This window comes from Clinocottus analis, unplaced genomic scaffold, assembly GCF_023055335.1.
Source record: "Clinocottus analis isolate CAN_PGR_092001 unplaced genomic scaffold, fCliAna1.0.p SCAF_16, whole genome shotgun sequence".
NCBI classification, from domain to species: domain Eukaryota; kingdom Metazoa; phylum Chordata; class Actinopteri; order Perciformes; family Cottidae; genus Clinocottus; species Clinocottus analis.
This window is the reverse complement of record NW_027175887.1, coordinates 6,298,623-6,319,793: the sequence shown is the minus strand read 5'-3', so window position 1 is coordinate 6,319,793 and position 21,171 is coordinate 6,298,623. Positions and strand designations below refer to the sequence as shown.

General features: G+C 43.1%; 2 protein-coding genes across 4 annotated transcripts; both read right to left on the bottom strand.

Annotated features, from left to right (window-relative positions):
• Nucleotides 1–963: 963 nt before the first annotated feature.
• Nucleotides 964–3,313, bottom strand: phospho1 (phosphoethanolamine/phosphocholine phosphatase 1). 2 transcript variants are annotated; one of them, XM_068577980.1, is made up of 3 exons: nt 3,193–3,313; nt 2,667–2,768; nt 964–2,282 (listed from the first exon to the last, which is right to left on the bottom strand). In XM_068577980.1, the coding sequence occupies exon 3, from the start codon at nt 2,156–2,158 to the stop codon at nt 1,304–1,306; it is 855 nt and encodes a 284-aa protein (XP_068434081.1). In that variant the 5' UTR covers nt 2,159–2,282; nt 2,667–2,768; nt 3,193–3,313; the 3' UTR covers nt 964–1,303. The 2 variants fall into 2 exon arrangements, with proteins under 2 accessions (XP_068434081.1, XP_068434082.1); XM_068577981.1 differs by having other exon boundaries at nt 964–2,109.
• Nucleotides 3,314–4,780: 1,467 nt separating this feature from the next.
• znf652 (zinc finger protein 652) lies at nt 4,781–20,833 on the bottom strand. Of its 2 annotated transcripts, XM_068577948.1 has the most exons (7): nt 20,740–20,832; nt 20,543–20,633; nt 14,826–16,383; nt 12,314–12,461; nt 11,913–12,028; nt 10,172–10,316; nt 4,781–8,582 (listed from the first exon to the last, which is right to left on the bottom strand). In XM_068577948.1, the coding sequence occupies exons 3-7, from the start codon at nt 15,885–15,887 to the stop codon at nt 7,963–7,965; spliced, it is 2,091 nt and encodes a 696-aa protein (XP_068434049.1). In that variant the 5' UTR covers nt 15,888–16,383; nt 20,543–20,633; nt 20,740–20,832; the 3' UTR covers nt 4,781–7,962. The 2 variants fall into 2 exon arrangements, with proteins under 2 accessions (XP_068434049.1, XP_068434050.1); XM_068577949.1 differs by lacking the exon at nt 20,543–20,633 and having other exon boundaries at nt 20,740–20,833.
• Between the last annotated feature and the right edge of the window lie 338 nt (nt 20,834–21,171).

Here is a 21,171-nt window from a genome sequence, read left to right as displayed (position 1 = left end):
AAATAAATACGAAAGAAACTGTACTTTCTAGATGTCTTAGAATGATACACTTTCTCATAATAATTTATGGTAAATAGCCTAAACAAATAAACATGTAACCCTCAGAAAACTGTAGTATTTCCATGTTTGGGTTAAGCTTTGACGAGCATTGCTTGGAGTAGTTTTGATTGCTAAACTTTGTGCGATAATAGGTACCTGCATAATACTCCTCTCTTAACTTGCAGTGTCTTGCAGAGTCTACATATAGTTGTGGTGTACATTGGTGTGTCAATAACTAGATTTTTCAAACATTTCAGAGAAGAAACACATACTTACTGTTCAAATATATAATATGGCGTTTTTATAGGAACGGTACATGGATGTAATCAGCGAGGTGGGTGACATATTCCACTTGGATGTTGATGAGGTTTGATAATAAATGCAGACACAGGACGGGTTTCAGTTGATGGCTTTATTCCTGCTGGTGTTAATATATCATTCAGTAGGCCTGGCCTACACAGTAAAGATACAACAGACTCATAAACAAGTTAAACAAATACAACCATAGTGTCATACATTTCTGAATTAGATATATTCTGTGAGAAGTACATTGATTAAAAATAGTGTTTGGTCATCTTGATCTGTTGCAATGCCCTTTAGCGAGCAGTGTTACTCGGACTTAATTAATTGAGGCTGTAATTTAATAATAAAAAAGGGAAGATAAATAAACACACGTGTTATTAAAGAGCACACCATTTATTGGTTGCCATATATATCTGTAACGCGAGTATATATTGCTACTTAAGTGGGCTACACACAAGGATTTCCATATGGACAAATAACATTAAAAAGAGATATATATATATATATATATATATATATATATATATATATATATATATATATATATATATATATATATATATATATATATATATATATATATATATATATATATATATATATATATATATATATACACACACACACACACAAATGTACCTATAAAGCTCACGTTAAAGTCATAGGTTACCCTAAAATCTAAATCTAACAAAGCTCTGATTCGCTATTGATTTCCTTTCTTTCTGTGATAGCGGGAGGTCTCCATAATCATTTCACTAATGATGATGATGATGACCAGTCCTGAGAGTGACTTCTGGACCAAGAAACAATTAAGGCTAGATTATAAGGCACGTGTACAGAGAGACATAATTTATTTATACGGAGTGTTATTGCCTTAACATTAGTTTGTGGGACAATTTAACCTGAGAGTTTGACAAAATGTGTCAACTGGCCCGTTATTTAATCATCTCCTTCCTCCCCTCTACTCTGCCACCAGCTTCCTCAGCCTCTGCACCACTTCCTCCCCGCTGCTCCACGGCACCGTGACTGCCTTGAACTCCCCGGGCATGGCTTCATGGGTCTCCGTGATCAGCCGGTGCATGGGGAAGTCCCGCCGCGGAAAAGCCACGTCCCGGGGCCCGAGGGACAGCACCGGGCAGAAGTCGTTGGCTCCGTCCCCCACGTAGAAGATCCGCTGGTAGGAGCGGCCTCGCTCCTGCGTCCTGCGGGCCACGTAGTCCTTGACGATCACCTGCTTGCACATGTTGCTGGGGCAGCGCATGCAGTCGTGGGAGTGGAAGGGCCGCAGCACCAGCCGGCCGTCCCGGTTGAAGGTGGCCGGGTTGCTGAAGATCCGGTGGAAGAGTGGGCGGGCCCCGGCGCGTCGGAGCCAGGCCTCGATGAAGAAGGTGTTGGCGTCGGACAACAGCACCACCTCGAAGTCTTGCACCGGCCGAGTACGCAGAAACTGGAAGAGGGTGATCATGCCGGGGGTGGTCGGTATCTTCTCCATGGAGCTGCGGATGTCGCTCTCGGTGACACCCTGCTCCGCCAGGTATGCCAGCACGCGCTGCATGTACTCGTTGTAGCGGCCAGGCTGGTAGGTGTCCTTCAGCCAGCCGGGGAGGTGCTGGCCCGGGGCGGCCTGCACCACTATGTCGTCGCTGGTCTCATCCACGATGGTCTCATCAAAGTCGAAGAAGATGAGGAAGCGCTTGTCGGAGGAGATGCTGGCTGAGTTGGAGGCCATGCTTGTTGAGCGTCTGGTCCCGGCGGGCTCCCCCTCGCCTGGGGGATGGGGTGGGACATAACAGCAGTTGAATATTGAATCTCCCATGATTGACTATGCCACACCTCTGACTGTTACAGGAATCAAATCTCCACTCCTGCTCTCCTCCCACTTTCCAGCATCCGACGCAAGGCCGGCCACAATAAGGTGGAGGCTTTACTGAGGAGGATTTCTGGGAAACATCAATGCGTAAATAGACGAAGAGTGGGGGTTGGGGTGGAGGTAAAAACAGAGTAAAATATAGATTTACTACATGAAATATGAACAATAATTTGAATATAATTTAAATGCAAAAAGAGAGCAAAGCAGCCAGTCAGCAGAGCTTTCGAACCAGAAGAGGAAGCTGGTCTCTGAAACAATGAGAGGGATTTTCTACAAAAGGTAGGAAGGGGTAGTCACCCTGCTGTAGGAGAAGCTATGCAAATATATTTAGGAGAGAAGAAATAATATATATTCAGATCATGGGCTCCATGCAACTCATGCTGCAAGCAAGCTTCTAAATTACATCAGAGGAACCAGCCAGACAGCTGCATGGCTCACATGTCTGCATGCCTACCTTTGATTGAAGCCGGCGTCAGCAGTGGATGTCAGCGGATCTCGCGTGTTTCCTGCTTTTCTTCCTATTAAAAACTCCTTTGAGCTGTGCGGCTGCTTCTGCCTGTGGAGAAGAGGAACACAATGGATGCTGAAGTGCCTCAGTCTGCGGTGCGCGGCAGCGTCGTTCAGCTGAACCAGCAATATACTTTAAACACGAATCATCGCAAGGTCCCTTATGAAAAGAGCTCAAACAGGAGATACACAGAATAATACGCATATAAAAGCACGGATTTAACGACACCAGGTTCCGGGAGGTTTCAGGTCCGTGAGGTCAGGTCGTTGGCTGTAAAACACAGTTTAAGTCCCCTTTGCAATAGGAACAGGTTACCTTACGTCATTTTTTTAAAAGATTTTTTACATTGTCCGTTAATAAATTAACAGCCTGCCAACCTTATCTGCTAACCTACTTTTCTCAAAACAACAACAGCAGCAAGTCCAGATCAAACTTGAAACTCTTCCATCAAATTCTTGCAAAAAAACATTACTGTGTGTCACGAGCACTGGTTCGATCCCCGGTGTCGGTCACGTCCGATCCGGTCTCGCAGAGGGAAGAGACAGAGGTCCGCCGGTCGGTCGGTGGGACGCGCGCTTTTATGTGACCGTCAAAACCACCGGAGCCGCGGCGGACGTGACCGCGCATCCAAGTCCACCCATTTAATAACAGCCTGCTGAGCGCGCGCACTGTACTTTTCAAGAGGAGAGGGAGGGGTGGGAGGGAAAGAAGGGATGGGAAAAAAAGAGAGAACGACAGAATGCAAATATGCTGTTTGCCGAATAGCTTGTATCCACAAAATGGTGTGTGCTAGAGTCAAGCGAATGGGTCAGTGTTTGTTCTTGCATCACTGTCTCTTCATTGCACCAAAATATACACTCACAAACTCTCAGTCTCAGTCTAAGAAAAGACCAGAGTAAACTGCACCTTTTCCTGTATTTTTTAAGTATAATGTTCACCCAGTTTGCAGTTGGGAAACCACGGCGCATGGCAGCGTACTCTTGGCAGTCCTAAGAAAAAATGTGAATAATCTCCAGAATTAATTTGGCCTGACGCAATAGATTTCCTGCTGAAGAGTTAACAACCTCCTTCAATGGGACGATCAGGATTTGGTCAGCTTGGCCGTAAGCCCTTTGGGAAAAACATTGATTTTGCTGTAAAGCTGCTTGACCTCTGACCTCTATTGTGAGGGCGACACAGGAAAAGAGGATGGAGTACGACATCTGAGCGTCCGATGGGAGAAAGTATACCTAAAGTGACACATCGTGTACAAACTGGAGCGATACGTTGTCTCCATTTATAAACCACAGAGAAACAAGAGCAGCACTTCCTCGCTAATAGTGATTAACGAACCGCACAGCAATTTTCAGCGCTGTGGGCACGCGCCTGAAAAAACACAACGTGAAGCCCTCCTCTCCTCATCTGCCTGCCGACAGACGCAGCCCCCTGCCACACGGCGTAATGACTAACAGCTGGGGTGGCAGACTATTTTCAAACCCAAATGGGAATGGAGATGTACAGCCGGTGTGTTATTATCGCCTCTGCTCGTGAAGTGAGCCTCGGTACCTGACCACCCACTCACCATCAGTGAGTCACTGACACTTTTTCTCTCTCCCCCAATCGGGCCTGCGCTGCCATCTTTAAGGATTGTGTGACTCATTGGTGCGCCACTTAAAACCCCCTACGGTGACGAAGGGCATGTCGCATTTTAGGAGTTTTACCAGCAACAGTGAAAGTTTTAATCAAGCCCTGAGAGGAGGCAAATTCTGTTAATGGAGGAATAAAGACGAGTTGGATCAACGGACACCCAGGAGAGGACGTGCAGTTTGTGAGGACAGTCTTTGAACAATCCTGTCACTATTATATAATTAGAATAAGCTGTTAGTGACACATTTTCTAACTCCGACTGCTCATCTAAACATATACGATATGGGTTTAGATGAAAAGACTCCAGCTGTCCGTTACTTGCCTAGATGGTCACTGTTGGTCAAGATCACTGGCAGCGAATACAATGAAACCTACTGTAACTTTCTTCAAAAACAAACACAATGTAAACTTATTAGTTTTCGCACAGGGGGGCAGCTCACGTTGAGAGAGAAAAAACAAAAATATAACAGGAAGCCATCACAAAAAAAAAAAAAAAAAAAAAAAAAGAGGACCTTGAACTTTCCTAGACAAATAAAAAGCTTTGAATAGCAACGTCAGCGTCGTGTTTTGCCAGCAGACATGTTTTAGTTACACATTATGCCAAGAACCCAGTGACCCTAAAATAGTCAAATAGCAAATTGTGTTTGTACAATCGTAACAGTCAGCTGAAATTTATGCTTTCCAGTGAAGCTCGGCGCTTAGCTTACTGTCTGAAAAACATGTTGAGAACAATCCTTAATTACCGGTCACAGAAAAAACTCACAGCAAATGAAGATTAAAAAAATAAGCACAGAGATGTTTGATAATCATGGCTACTTGTTTTTACTTCTCAAAGTTAGCAGTCAGTTAAATGTACATTATCAAAAAAGGCCCAACTTTTTCACTTCTCCTCAATCTCCAGATAACATACAAAAAAGGACAAACCAGGACATTATAAAGCTGCACATTTTGTACCAGATACAATAATAAAAATACGCAATGCTACATTAAGTGGTTAAAAATACAAAGGGGAAAAAGTATATTGATTTTTTTTAAAACATCTTTAAAGAATATACAATGTTATTTTTTCTTAACTAGCCAAGAATTTTAGTAGAAAGTGCATTCTATAAAACAAAGAGAGGAGGAGGAGAATCATTTGCCCAACTGAGAGACGAGACACGGTGGAAAGAAACTCCATGAACAAACATAACAAAATTGTTAATTTCGTAGCTTGGAGGGGGCTAGTGTAAAGTCACCAAAGCAGGAGGAAGGTCGCTTTCACTTTGAGGGGAGGTCCAAATTGAAGCAAAACTGTGTTTCGTTGAAGAAAAAAAAAAGGAAATTAAATGTATGCACATATTAAAAGACATGTCCTTCGTTCTCTATGGCCCCTTCCACACTAACCGCCTCCACCCGGGATTCTCCTCCTTTTCTTGCCTAAAAACATCCACTCGAAATCACCTCCACCCTTATTCATGCAGCCACAACTGCACTCTGTTCCACAATGCATCGTCAGTCCCTCCCTTCCCTGTGCCTCACCCACGCAGCAGTAAAGTGCAGAGAATACACGCAAACAAAAGGCATAAAAAAAAAAAAAAGACAAAGATCCATACTGCAAAAATGCTGAAATACAGCAGTGAACCCGAGGGGACAGGATGATAAGCAAATAATACAGCTGTATTAAGACCCATAGAAATGGCAGGATAAGCAGGTCTGAATAAAAAAGGGGCTTCCTAAACTACCGAGCGTAACCATTTCAGTATGTTGACAGCGAGAGTGGTAGAAAGAGGATCATGTTAAATTTACTGCTATTGTCCGTCTCCGGTATCCCCAAATACACACATGTATTGGGGCACACTTTGTCAAAGCAGCTTTTGGTAGAAGAGCACTGGGGACAACCAGACAGACAATCTGGTAGAGAAAATGCATGCACACATACGCTCGCTGACGAACACACACGCACAAAGCTCAATGTCGCTCCGACAGACACACATCTGATCGCCGTCAGACGATGCAGAGTCACCAGCCACGCAACTCAAATTCATGGCAAACACCTGCCAACCCTTTCTGCCCATTTTAAACAAATAACATTCACACCATCGGCTGTTACATTAATAAATGCAATTTCTGACGCTGACTTGATAACATGTATGCTTATCTATACAAGAATTCCAAATATTAGAAGTTGTATGTCCACTGCCTTTTATCCTGACATTTCCTATCATGTGCTAACAACAGTATATCTACAATAGCTTAAAACTGAGCAAGTTATCAGAGAATATAAAAACAACAACATAGATGAGTCCTCGGCCATCATTCTGCGAAGGCGACATTCAACAGGTTTAGACACGCGTTTGCCTGTGTGTATTAATCAGTACGAAGTCAGAGAGCAAACCTTTACATGACAACAACTCCCCACACCAAACTGTGGAATATAGGCTAAGAGGAATATGCATAATTGCCTGTTAAGAACGGTAATGAAAAAGGTCCCAGGTGTGTATATTGTGTGTGTCAAATGACCTTTCACATGGTAACCCGTATCATTTCGACAGCAGCGAAGGGAAGTGGGGTAAATCCTGATGGGGCCACGTGTCTGGCCCCTCACAGTGGCAGTATTTGACAGTCATCCGTTATCTAAAAGCATTTGTTGACCAACAGTTCTGAGGTTGCACTGAACACAGCAAGTAAATCAGTGTCCATGCGGTCTTTGTCTTTTGAGCGTGTGCTTCAGTAAGTGTGAGGGTGCATGTCCTGCATAATTTGAGTTTCTTGATCACGACACATCCAGTCAAACCTCACAACCATTGTAGAAATGCCGGGCCGACACAATACATTGTCACTTTGTAATATTGAACTTCTTGAACTCGTGTCAAATGAAAAAGCTAAATTAAGAAACACTGTATGCACTGGAATGGAAAGCACCATTTAACCATAATGTAAATCTCAGACTTTGTCTGGATTTAACTAACCATTTACAAAACCTGTGTTCCAACTTCACCCTACAAAAAGTCCTCCCCGTCTTCTTACTTTAGCCTATGGCACTGCTTCTTGCACTACTGCTGTTTCCTCTCCAGCAGAAAGCCTCGACCGTGGCCTTCGCTTCATTAAGACAACATTCATCAAATATTGCTTTGGGGCGAGGCTCAACAGTTCAACTCGTAGGACAGGTTGAGTATTGCTATGGGGAGGAAGCCTCCTGAAGACTCCTGATCAATGTGCCACAAGTCATCATGAGGAGGAACCTTAAATGTCACTGATCCTTGATGATCCACGGAGCTCCGGTAATACATACGTTGACCTCCCCTCAGCAGCTTTTGATGAAAAGGAGACACTTTACGCCCGTCAATGTACAAATAGAGAACTCGCACGGAAATCATTTTGTGTAGATTTCCCAAGAAAAAGGTCCAAGAAATATTTCTTAGGAGGTTGAAAAAGCTTCGTCAGTTGACCATAATGTGTGCACTGAGGATGTACAAGTCTGAATCACAGGTGTGTACGTGTAGCTTGACTTATTCAAATCAGTTTGAGAGGAGCACCCTTTGATCAGGGGCACTTCAACTGAGAGACTGAGGCAGGACTATGAGAAGAGGAGGAACAAGGCGTAGTTTGGTGTGGGCCTGCAGAGCCGGAGCCCAGTTCAGTGGTGCTGTGGGGCTCCGGGGCCCTTGTCGGGGGGAGCCATGTGGTGCAGGTAGCTGCTGTCTTCATGCCCACAGTGGTTTAAGGGCTCGCTCTTGAACAGGGCTGGGGGTGGGGGTAGATGGGAGACTGGGGGCACCGCCAGGTGGTGGTGGTGGGGCTGAGGTGGGGCATGTTGGGGGGCGTTTGAGAGGTGTTGCTGGGTTGTCGGGAGGTGGGGGTGATGGTGAGTGGGGTTTGAATGAAGCTGTACGTGGGAGAACGCGTGTCCCACAGGGCCTCGTGGGGGCATGGGCCCTCCTGTCGGGTTGAGGCCCATGGGTGCTGAGGTGGTGGCCGTGGTGGCAGCTGAGGGACTGGGACCGGAGATGGAGGATGAGAAGGTGTTGGCAAAGATGCGGACAGGCACAGGCGGGCCGCTGGTCTGCAGGACCACGGGGCTGGTGACCCGGAAACACTTCTCTTTGTGTGCTTTGAGCATGTTGGAGAAACGGAAGCGCTGACCGCACACCTCGCAGGGGTAGGGCTTCTCCCCGGTGTGAGTACGACGGTGCCGCTTCATGTTGGGCCGGCTGGTGAAGCTCTTCCCACAGATCTCACAGATGAAAGGCTTCTCTCCTGCACAGAGAATATACAAAAGAAAAAGAAAAATACTCATGTGTGAGGAAGAGAGAGAGACCCGTATTCGTGGACAAAAGGAACAGAGCTGAAAAGAGTATAAAAATAATATGATGCCTCAGAGTCAAACATTTGTTGTTAAATGATAATTGTTACAGGATTATTAATCAATTGATTATCTCTACAAAGAGAGACAGTTCTCTTTTAAAAATGTGAATGCATTGGCAACTCAAATTGAGGGTCTTTGCTGTCAACCCACCCACACCGAAGGAAGCCATTACAATTCACACATTGACGAGAAGAGATGTAAAAAATGAATAGCAACAGCTTCATTGAAATGCTGCGCTCATTAACCTCCATGGAGCTACTGAATGTGCCTGCTACCACCCACACAGCCGTCTAGCAAGCGACTGCTGAAGGGCTCTTTAAATGCCTTACCCTGGCATGTTATGCATGAAGTGCCTCCAAACCAACTGAATATCAAAAAGGAGACAGCTAATGTGCGAGCCTTGTGTAACTGTTACATTACACTCGCAAAACACCATGGAAAATCTTTGTGCAGTAAAGCAAACTTTGGGAGTTTATGTTCAACATGTGTGCCGCCTATTACAGGGTATGCCTGGGTGTGTCTCCTCTTGCAGGAGCTTAAATTGGTTGGTAGCGGCAGGGAGAAGTGAGGGCAGCGTAATTACACATCACAAATAGAACCGTGAGGGCCAACGGAGAGCTGTGTGTCCACCCACGTCGGGCTGAAAAACAAACAGGGTGCACTGCTCAGTTTGGTCCTGGAAACAGCAATATAGCAGGGAGAGAAAAGCAGAGGGATGTAATGTAGCATGTGTCAGGGTAGTCATTACAAGCCCCGATATATGCAAGGCTCTGCTTTGATGGAGAACATCCCTCTCATTATAAGAACTGGGCGAAGTTTCCCTGCTCTCGCCACTATAATGTTCATCTTGGAAACATCCCATGCATTTCTTTTTTTTAAAGCGTGTCTGGTGACGGGCCGGCAGACGTACTGAGCCCAGGAACGTTGCTGCTGTTTGGCAAAGTTTCCATCTCAAAGCATTCAGAATGTTAAATATTTACATTAGGATTCACAACAGACAAAAGAAAACCATAACACCCGGTAACAACAATAGAAAAAACTAATCTATGACCATGTAACGCACTGTTGCACAACTGTGCTATTCAAATACTTCAGATGCTGGAGAGGAGAGCATGCTGAGACGGTGGGGGAGACTTCCAGTTGTCGCACTCTTTTGTACAAGTAAAAAGCTGGCTGCATAACTTTAAATGTTTACAACATTCTAAGCAAGTATCTAAATATGCACAGTGCAAGAAATGCCCAGGGCAAGCTTGTACAGGAGACTCCACCCCAATAGCTCCTGGGCCATTGGCGCTAAAATTTGTAGAACAGGAATGACTGAATGGGCATGTACTGCAGCCGAGCCAAACTAATTATTGCTTGAAAACAAAAGAGAGCTTGTTACGTTGTCTTCCTGGGGTTCCTGGGGTCAAAACAACACGCTTTAAACACCGAAACATTTGCTCTGAGATCAAGAGAGCACAAGCTTGCCATTTCTCACCTGTGTGTGTTTTCATGTGCTCATCAAAATACTGTTTCATGTTGAAGTCTTTGCCACACCATTGGCACATGAACTGCTTGTGTCCGATGTGAATGCTCATGTGGGAGCGCAGCTGGTACTTGTATTGGAACCGCTCGTCACAGTTCTACAGCAGAGAAAACAGAGATTCAGATAGTCACAAACGCTCAAAACAAACTCTGAATTAGGGTAAAGATTGTTCACATAATCAAAGTTTAAAACAATCAAGAAGGGTGCCATATTGACTTTCAAAAATGTTTTTTCTTACTATTAAAATCTGATCTGATGTTCTTGTTTTACATTTACTACTTTTAGCACACAGAGAACCAGGTTAGTATAGTAAGGTGGCAAGGTAATCATAACCAGATTATTCAGGCTGCATGTAACCACGCTGTATATTTGCATAATGAGGCTTTTATTGGTAAGGTCTTTTCTAAAGTTAAATATTTATAATCTAAATGGCACCTGGCTAAACACATATCTGTGGGGAAACCAGCTAGCAGTTTTTATTTGGCACTACAGAGTTAGATCTCTGAGGAAAATGGCCTATATGCATTACATACATCCTAAATAAGCATGTAATGACATGTTAAAGAGTAGGATGAGTTTAAACATTTAATTAGAGCAGCTCCACCCATCCACATATGTTCCCTGTGTGCCGTCCATTCATGTGGTTGGACATTAAATGGCCTTAGGAGGGAGTTCACCATCCCATCTGTCAACTTCCTCTGAATTCAAAATGAGGACAGGGATAACATAACAAACTGTAACTAACCCCATTGAGCAGAAATGCGCTTGAAAATCTTGACCCACAATGTGACAAAATGCATCCATTAGAGAAGTTGGTTAAAGCCCCATAAGACTTCCCAGTTTACATCTATTTTCGGGTCCAGATAATTGGGTAACACTGTGTGGTTTGTTAATATTTGACTTCGCTGTAGAACTTGGATGATATAACAGTCAAATTAATGTTTAAAATACAGAGGACGGGCCCTCTGAAAGGAAACAGCTGGATATAACACAACCCACATGGCACAGAGGCTCCTCTGCTCAAACTAATGAGTGAAAACTACCTTGAGGCTCATTTTCGAGACACACAAGGGCAAATTCATCAAAGTTGTCACCTTCACACCACTAAAACACTATGCATTTAGCTGAAAAAATGCATTGCAAAGCCAAGCAAGAGATATGGTATTTAGATATGTGTGTTTTAATGTCAAACATGATTTATGGGAGACCTTCACTCCAGTATGTCAGCTTTATATTATGTTCCGCCATTATCCAATCAGGAAGGTTAACTAACCCATGATCATTCAATTGTGGAATTTAGGCTGCTAGTTGTGAACTGTAATGGTGAAAAGGCCTACGTTGTAAATCTGTCACATGGAAACACATTTCAACAGCTGCAGAACGTGAAGATGACATGACAAATATGCCCCATTCGGCTCTAAAAAGAGTCTTCGGTACGCCTGCATTTACTGCCATTCACTTGTGACTGTGTGTATTGAGAACAAATAAAGGATAGACTTTTAAAAAGGCATTGCCTGGAAGGTTATGTACCATATTTACACAGTGCAGCAGACTGAACACATACGCATCAGTAATCACATTGATTTGTTGCAAAAAGCACAACAAACACTGGCCGATACATTTGATTGTATTAATACATTTTAACTCATGGTTTAGGACGATGTTTCAAAGTGAAACTCGGTATGTATCTTACCTCACAACGGAAAGGTTTCTCTCCAGAATGCTGGAGTGAGTGAACTTTTAAAGACATGCTGCGTTTAAACGACTTGCCACATGTCTCACAGGTAAACGGCATGTCCTTTGTGTGAGCTGGTTTTGGGGAAAGAAAGGGATGAAAGAGAGAGTAAAGCAATACTGAGATAACTGCATACACTTGATCAGATGATGCATACAAGTTAAAGAATAATACAATAAAGATCACCATGTGTGAATAAAAAATGTTTTAAAAAAAGACTAATACAATATTGTATTGAATTTAAAGACGGTTTGATTATAATAAAATGCCACATACACGCCACACATTGGCATAAACTTAAAAAATAATAATATGATGTTGTTCACAATGGGAACTTTGGAAAAATGACCCCCACTTACCAACCATGTGCTTACGCACGTGAGCCATAGTGTAGAACTTCTTCTCACAGATTTCACATGAGAACTTCTTTTCTGCGTAGCCGTGCACAATCTTAATGTGCTCATGCAGTGACCACAGCTTCTTAAAAGACTTGTTGCAGGAGACACACTAAAAAGGACACAAACATAAAACATTAAACTGACTGTCGCTGATAAATATATTGAGTACCAAAACCTGATGGCCATCAAATGGTTTTCATTTGCCCAAACTGTTTCCTTATACTCTAGCGCCCTCTGCTGACCAGGAAACACAAGTCTCATGTCCTGAATTTCCTCTGGAGTTGATCATTTGACAAAACGGCTAAGATGCCATTGGGGGAAAAACACAAACGGGGATGTGTGGCTTTCATTTATGCTAATTTGGCTTGTTAGTGTGATACCAGATTTAATTAGATATTTTATGACTTTCAAATCTATAGCCATTGAAGATTTAAGTCTGTGTGGGTTTGTTTATCAACTTTGCACATTTGCAATGAATTCTTTGTAAAAGTGCACCAATTCTCAAATGAATTACATTTCACAGTGACTTTGAAAAAACAGCCTCACCATGGTTGTTTTGAGGCCGTTCCCAAGGATTGGTTCTGTGGTTCTGCGAGAGAGGCATCCCTGCAGCATTATGCTAAAACCCACGGATGGCCAGAAAGCTTCATTTTGGTCCATCATATCAGAGAGGCTTCCACTTTGTTCTAGTATTTCTCACATGCTTTCTGGCAAATGCTTGCCAAGCTATCATGTGAGTCTTTTTTTCCAATAGGAACTTTCCCTTTTCCAGGAGAACAACACTGATGAGGCACCAAAAGCTCTACACTGTCTCATGCATGACCCCTGGAGCTCTGTTGGTAGCCACACTTGTACTTTTACCAGACAGTTGGACACTATTAATATAGTAATATTTGGAAGTCGCTTATTGCATCAAGAACTGACTAGACTTTTAAAATGCATACCTTTAGATAAGCTTGATCTATTTGCAGTATTCTTTCCCTTAACAATATTAAATAATGGAAAACAATTTAGACAGCACTGTTAATATTTATGGGGAAATATTGATTTGAGTTCTGTGTTAAATGGAACAATACCTTTTAGCAAGGATAGCTTTCCTACAGCTCCAGTTAAAGGGAAAGCCGTAGGAGACTATATTATGGCACATGACATTTAAAGAAGCCGTCAATGTCCTCGCTCACGTGGAGGAAGGAGCCCTGGGATCTGAACAAAGTTAAACAATGTTTTGATCTGGGATTCCTTATTTATACACAGCTCGATAATTCACATGCATGTCCTGTGTCAGACTACATTTCTAGTGTCTTAACACTAGTTGAGCCTTCTCAGAAGTTCACAAATCTACTTTGTTTTTTTTTTTAGTGGGGATTTTGGTTGGAAACCTGCACCCTTCAGACATAAGCGTCAAATGCTTTGGAATAGACTTGTGAAGATGTTCGATCAGAGACCAACTAGAGAGACATTTCAATGGGACATTTTGCTTCGCCATCTGGGGTAAGTGTTTAAAATCTCAATATGAACAATTTGTGATTAATTGCACAGAACCGGTTCCTTTGCGATATGAACGTTATATATGTTGATGTATGGTGTAAACAAAAGTACACACTTATCGTCTCAAATAATAACAAGAGCGCAGAACGTCATGTGAAGTATAACCTAAACAAGAGTTGAAGATTCCCATGTGCCATCACGCTCAGGAAGATTATCATTAGAGAGCAGGAGGTTTTACTCCACTCCGGGGGAAGATCCGTTTGCTGTGTGAACTCGTGGGAAAATGAGAATGAGGTGCACTTTTTGTTTTATTGTCCTTCCTACGAGGACATAACGTACTCTTCATTCAAATGACTTCCATTATGTTCATTTCTTTTGGCTGGATGACAACGGAAAATTGAGTTGTGCTTCAAGAAAAGAATGTTTTTTCTTGAGATTTTATGTGCAAAGTCTGAGAGAGAAGGCAGAATGTTTTGTTTAAAAGCGAGTGGCGAAGTAACATTATTAAAAAGGAAACTCGTATCTTCACAGGTTGACATGGTTTCAACTGGTTTGAAGAGGAAAACACTCTTCCCAAACCAACTAAAGACGCAAATCTAGTTAAACAAAAAAGGGGGCTAAACTTGGAAATTAAAACCGTCACAAGACCCTTTGATATCAATACGCTGAATTACCTTTTCGGTTTTAGAGAACTTACACATAATTAAACCCACTGATACCATCAACAATCAATATTGTCAGATGGCAATATACAATATATAAATATGTCCCACATGTTAGCAGTTCGAGAAAGTCTCCAATCTGCTTTCATCTTTCAGTCCATTACACTTTTATTCAGTTTTCTGGAACATATATTACAAATAATTAACTGGATAACCAAAAACATAAATAATATTAAGGAGTATTTGATCTATAGATATTGAGATCACAAATGTATTTTCCCTGCACAGTGATATGATAAGAGACAATGTAGGTTTGCATTTACCTGGATGTTCTTCTCACAGTCCGTCTGTTGGTGTAAGGCCAGCTCACTCTCCAGGACAAACTTTTTGCCACACTTGTCGCAAATCTGCATTCGCCTGTGAGTGACATTCATGTGCTTCTCCAGGTACCAGCGTGTGTTGAACACTCGGGGGCACTTTTCACACGCCAGCATCTCTTTCTCTTCCGCCTCCCCTTTGCCTCCCGTCGTCACAGAACCGGCAGACGATGGGGCCGATCTGGCCGACCTGCGCTTGCTCTTTGGGGGCTCCATGCGCTTCCGCCGGCCCCTGGTGGTCATCCCGGCTGTGGCCGTGCTCAGAGCGGTTCTGAGGCTCTTCCTCCGGGGCTGGCTGGAAGCTGCTGTGGTACTAGCAGCACGACGGGCCCTCTTTGCCCTCGTTCTTCTACTCTCAATCTCCTCTTCGTCGTCATCTTCCTCTTCTTCGTCAAGGCTGTCCTCTTCCTCTTCTTCCTCCTCCTCTTCATCATCATCCTCAACATCATCATCGTCGCTGCCAGCTCTTTCAGAGTCATCCGCCGTGGTTCCAGTTTTGTTGTCCCCCTTGGATACATGAAGTGTCTGGTTGTTTAAGTTAACCTCAACGATGATCTGCTCACGCTTGAAGCTTTCCTCCTCCTCCTCCTCCTCCTCCTCCTCCTCCCCCCCATCGTCATCCTCTTCTTCCTCATCGTCTTCGTCTTCATCTTCAGTGTCGTCAGAGGTGCCGTCGTTGGCAACCTGGGAGCCATGCGTCCCCACCTCCTGCCCTACTCCTTCCTCTCTGAAATACTGCTGATGCTGCTGTGACGTCACATGTTGAGTGGGTATCTGAGCAATGTTCTGATCCCCCAACGATGTCTTGCCTGCCATTTTATTGTCCACTAACACAGAATATGGCTTACCACCAGCTTCCCTCTTATACAGCTTGCCTGCCAGGTCCAGATCTGGGTTAGGGGAAAGAAAATAGGTCTGGGACACTGGAGCCCTGCGTCCTTCCTCCTGGGACATCCCGCCAAGGCTAGGGACAGAAACCTCTTCCCTCAGGCTCTTGCAGGATTTCATGAAGAGGGAATCAAGGAATTGAGTTGGGTGAAAAAAAGAGTAACTGCTATAATGCCAAGGTTGACTAGCCTACTCTACAAGGAGGGGCAGGGGACGCCACACCAATCCCCCACCCTCCTTCTACTGAAGAAACAGGAAGGAGGGGATGAGGCGAATGATATTCAACCCGATTCAAAAAGAGCATCCATGCTGTCCAAGGTTGGAAATGCAGTCGGAAAGACATACAATCCGTTCCAAGTTTTGCTCCATATGCTTAAAAATCTAACTCACAAAGAAAAGTTTCACTGTCTTTGATGCTGAACATTTGGAGATAACTTTCTCTCAAGTTATGAGAGTTTGTTGGCAGATCTCAGATTCAGGTTATCTGAAGGCTGCTGCCCTGCAGAGAGCCAGTGTCTTCAAACTGCAGAGCGGGCAAAGACGAGCTGAATGCCAGACACAGAACTGCTGTAGGGACTTCTGTGTATTGCTTGAAGAGCCATTTGCAGTGCATTACCTATGAGATAAGACGAAAGAAAGAAAGAAACATAAATGAGATTTTGAAAAAGATGCCCTTCCACTTGCTTGTGTCACTATAGTGTGTGAAGTGAAACTACAGCCATATTGTCAAGTTTTCAATACCAAGCACCTCGTTTGCCCACAAATGTTTCAGTTCTGTGCGTAGGAGTGAAAACCACAGCCGTTACAATTAAATGTGAGGGAATTAAAGTTCATAGGATGTCTATTCAAACCTTTGTAAATTGGCTTATTCAGTCTGATTCTGTCTCCAACGGCTACAAACACATTGATTTCTGCACTTAATCTGTCATACCTGCCAAGTGTATCGACTTATTATTGTAAATACCATTTTTGTTTATTTTTGTAGATTATAGGCCACGATACATCTTATTAATTTAAGAGCTTACTCATGAGAAGACGACGGAAAACATCTTCTTAAAGATTGTCAGATAACGTTTCATATTAGGTTTGGAGCATGAACATATTGTATCATTTGTGATAGCTTAATGTGATTTGCGATGGACTCTGACAACAGTGCAATCACTGTACATCGACAATAAATTGCTAAATTCAAAAACGTCACTCAGTGATGTTTCATAACTTTCCAGTATTACATTTGGCAAAATTAATATGTACAAAAACTTCAAGTCAATTCCACTGAACAAACTGATTATTATAATATATTTTTTTAAGCAACACACACCAAATGACAAAACCTCCCATTGACTGTTAGACAGCATTGTGTAACCACAGCTAAGGAACTTGTAGTGCAGATACAACCACAGGAAACTGTATTTCAACTTCAGAATGAAGTCTGAGCATCGCACAGTTTGGAACATGCAGTAATATTGTCATGTTTAAGCAAGTTAATGATGAAAAAACTGTATTAAAAACAAATACATTTCACTTTTATGGCATTTGTATATTCTTTAGTTTGCATATATCTGAGCTGGGTGCTGCTGGCTGACAGTTGGTTGACCTCAAACAACCTCACTATGAGTGTGCAGCAGGGCGGTTAGTTCAATAGAAAATCTCCCTGAGCAAGAAACCAAAAACAGACATTTCCTTTCGTGGCGATGGGAAACATCTTCTCCAATAATATCTTTTGCTTTATTTATTTAACACAAAATGCTCCTGTTTACAAAGAAAGCATAAATAGGCCAAGATATTCAAACGTCCCCTCACAGACCCATGATACACTTTGTTCTAGTCGAGTGCCAGAAAAAGGAGCAAGACTGGGTGAAAAGAAGAGGACCTGAAGTGACATGATGTGTAGAGCTACGCAATTACAGCAAACATTATGAGCCTTATTTTTGTTGAAAACTACTCCTTTTTCTGGAGTCGTATACAATGACTAAAAAAAAAAAAATCAGTGACCTTGTTTTTAAAATCAACCAAAGATGCTCTGTGTATTAAATTCATTCTCAGGTAATTGCTAAGATTTCTCTTGGTAAACCCTAAAGTTATTTCCCTGTCCCACCTGTCACGTCATCTCACTTGACTGCAATAATAATAATAATAATAATAATAATAATAATAATAATACGCAAGAGTGAAAGAAGCCATACATAGAACTAAATGATGTTTGTGAAGTTTCTATTAAAGCTGAACAGAAATTATTCTATGTTCTACCAGTTTTGCAAGTACAAGCGAAACACATTTATGTAGAATATGTGTCTGCACAAAGACACACCTGTCTTCCTGTGCATACTGACTCTGATCCTTTCTGAGAATTGGACAGCAGCTCTCAGAGCATTAAGACCACAAGGGGAGGGTGAGCTCTGCACTGACAGAGCAACTCGACTCACATGGCTGTCTTAAACATAGAGCCTCATAGATTATCCTGTGTCTGGATGAGAGAGGAATATAAATTGCAGGAGAAACCACTGCCTGAACCAGAGTTAACATGCACTATGTTTGGTCCATTATTTTTATAAGCACGTGGATGATTAAAATACATGTTTATGGGGTTGAAAGAATACACAACAGCAACCTAAACAATTTATTTCATTTTCCATCCGCATTAAAAAAAACTATTTAAAAGTGCTACATTTAGTGCTGAAAACTGTTCCAAACAACACATGTGCAAATACAAACACACACATGTGCAAATACAAACACACAATGTGGTTATGTAACCCAGATAGAGCAAACTCCTTCTAAAGGCTTAGCATTATCGATGATGAGTCATTTCAGAGTTTCACTCGCAGCGAAATAATGCAGTCCTTTGATGTGGGAATCAAACAGAGTGCAGACTATTTAATATCACGAGTAATTATTCAACCCAATCGCCTTGTTGGATTGTGAGGTCAAACCTCTTGGAACTTTGCACCCAGACACAAAAAAAAGTGAAATGTGCATAAATTAATGCCCATTGAAATTATCCAAGGAATTACAAATGCTCAGTAAAAGTTACCCAGAAATCAAAGTTTACTCAACAATAACTAATCTATAGCTCTCCTCAATCATGCTTCAGAGACATGATGAGAAACCAAAACTAACTTTGTGTAGGGTAAGCCACAAATCCAGTCATATACTAGATAGGTGCAACTGTGGTTTATGATTTGAATGACACAGGATGGGAGTTTAACTGCGAAGGCACTATACAACATTTCGATCAACATTAACTGGTGCGAGTGTTCACAATTGCTTGGTCTGTGACAGCAAAGAAAGTGAGATCTTTGAAGCAGAAAAGGGCATCACGATTACCTCTTCTTATGCAGCAGTGCTCCTCAAACCCAAGCTCCCTCTGAAGTCTAGACTTTAATGAGCTTTCCCGTTGGCAGCTTGTAGAGGACCGTGTGAAGGTTCACATTCCTCACTCTGTCCAAACTCTAAGACCTTAACCGGCTCACTGTGTGGTGTGGTGCACTCTAGGGGTGCTCTGTGCCTCTGTAAGTATGTGGCCCTCAAGCCCATAATCGGGTCATGGAGCACTAGGCTACGTAGTGTTTGTGTTTTTGGTCCGGTATGAATCATCTGAGGTATTGTAGAAAAGTGGGAGAGAAACATCTCAACCCTAAGTTCCCACAAACCAAGTTTCTGTATTTTCATCACTGCACAGAGACAATATGAAGTCTGACAGCAGTCCACTGATCACACCTGGGACAGCTCTATTCCAAAAAAGGGAAACGCTCACATATGGGAGATATGGGCATTGATGTCTGTGTTTTAGTCATGTTTTTTTTTTTTTTTTTTTACATCCAAATAAGATTTTAGACCAAACAGGAGGAGTTGTCCCAACAAGCTCACTCTTTCTGACTGAAGAGGTTACAAAGTACGAAACCAACTAACCTACATAATTTTGAAAGGTATGACGAGGTATACAGTGCAGGAGCGCCTGTCTGGGCTTGGCTACACATTGCTGAGGGCAATCTGTTCAGCTACAAGACTTTAGAGTTATCATTGCAGTGGATACAAAGCAGAGAAAAAGGTTCACACTAAAAAGGCAACATTGCACAGCTGCAGTAACACCGTGCAGGCCTACCCAACTTAGGCTACTTAGCTAGCTAGCGATTCTCCACAGGCACTGAACTGCACATACACATGACGCGCTAACTTGGCTACATTAGCTCAAGATGCAGCCATTACATATTTTAGTGCAGTCAAATGTTACTCCACCTCAAACACAATCACCCTAGCCTGCACCAGCTACACCACATAACGGCTCAGATTTGCTGACATGCATTAGCTCACGACTGACACCAGACTCACTTTTTTTTAACCCTTGTTTTAAGCTAGTTAGCTTAAAGCTAACCCTAACGTCACATATTTCGCGTTACGGTTCACATGGACTCCGATACTGCACTTTGAGGGGGGAGGAGGTGTGACAGGTATCGGACCAACGCGAAGCGAGGCGAAGAGCCGATGTCATGCTTAGTTATCAGTGTGTCTTTCTTGACGTACAAGATGAGAAGCGCCGCTTTCCCCCCCAACAAACCCCCCGACTGCTGTGCAGATCAAACCCACTCAACTCGACACTGTCACAAAGTCGGTGCTAGCTGAGCTCGCGGACGATTCTCCCGGTAGCCGCGGCCAACGGCGAGCCGGTGACCTCCGGGTGCTTAAACCCAGGCGGCGGCCATACGCTCGACATATGTTTAAGTGCATGAAATGACATTAAATAGCAACATTTTGTTGTCGGTTTGCTGGCTTACCTCCGTCGAGAGCGACCTCCCTCCTGCGTTCGTGCAATCAGAGTTGCACAGATTCGGGGTTGCACGCGCACTTTCCTCGCTCGCGCTCCCTCTAAATTCGCGTATGTGCATTTAGAAAGAGCGATATGCCAATTATGTTTTTGTGTAATATGTGTGGCAGGCTATTGGTTGATGTCCGGTATAGGCTGCGGAGATACCTGCGCACCGGTGTCTTCAGCCGCGCTACGTGGCCCGGCCAAGCTCTCGCGCGTACCACCGCCGTCCCGCGCTCATCCTCGGTATTCAGGCCGCGGTCTGTGCAGGCGCGCGGCAGTGTGTCTGGGTCTGGGTGCTTCTCGTCTCCCCTCCAGACAAGACAGGGTACGGCGCGCGCGCACGCGCTGAGTCAAGATCTTGATTGATGAAATAATAACGAGGACCCTGAGGACCGTTTTATCCTCTCAAAGGAGAGATCCTAAAAGTGTAATGAATATATTCCCATTTACAATCAACTCTTACTCTTTATTATTATTATTATACCTCGTCCATTTTATGAGTTTGACGTTTTGTTTTTTTGTTTGGATACCCAAGGCGTCACGGTATGTCTCTCTGGAAACTCACACAAACAATATAGTTTCCTATAACATAAA

What these genes read in the sequence shown, in the direction of transcription:
- phospho1 (XM_068577980.1), bottom strand. Translation starts at nt 2,158, where the DNA reads ATGGGAGATTCAATATTCAACTGCTGTTATGTCCCACCCCATCCCCCA.
- znf652 (XM_068577949.1), bottom strand. Translation starts at nt 15,887, where the DNA reads ATGAAATCCTGCAAGAGCCTGAGGGAAGAGGTTTCTGTCCCTAGCCTT. An exon ending in ACTGTGAGAAGAACATCCAG is followed by an intron (nt 12,462 to 14,825) that starts GTAAATGCAAAC and finishes TGTCCTTTTTAG; the next exon opens with TGTGTCTCCTGCAACAAGTC. An exon ending in AGAAACCTTTCCGTTGTGAG is followed by an intron (nt 10,317 to 11,912) that starts GTAAGATACATA and finishes TCTCTGCTGTAG; the next exon opens with AACTGTGACGAGCGGTTCCA.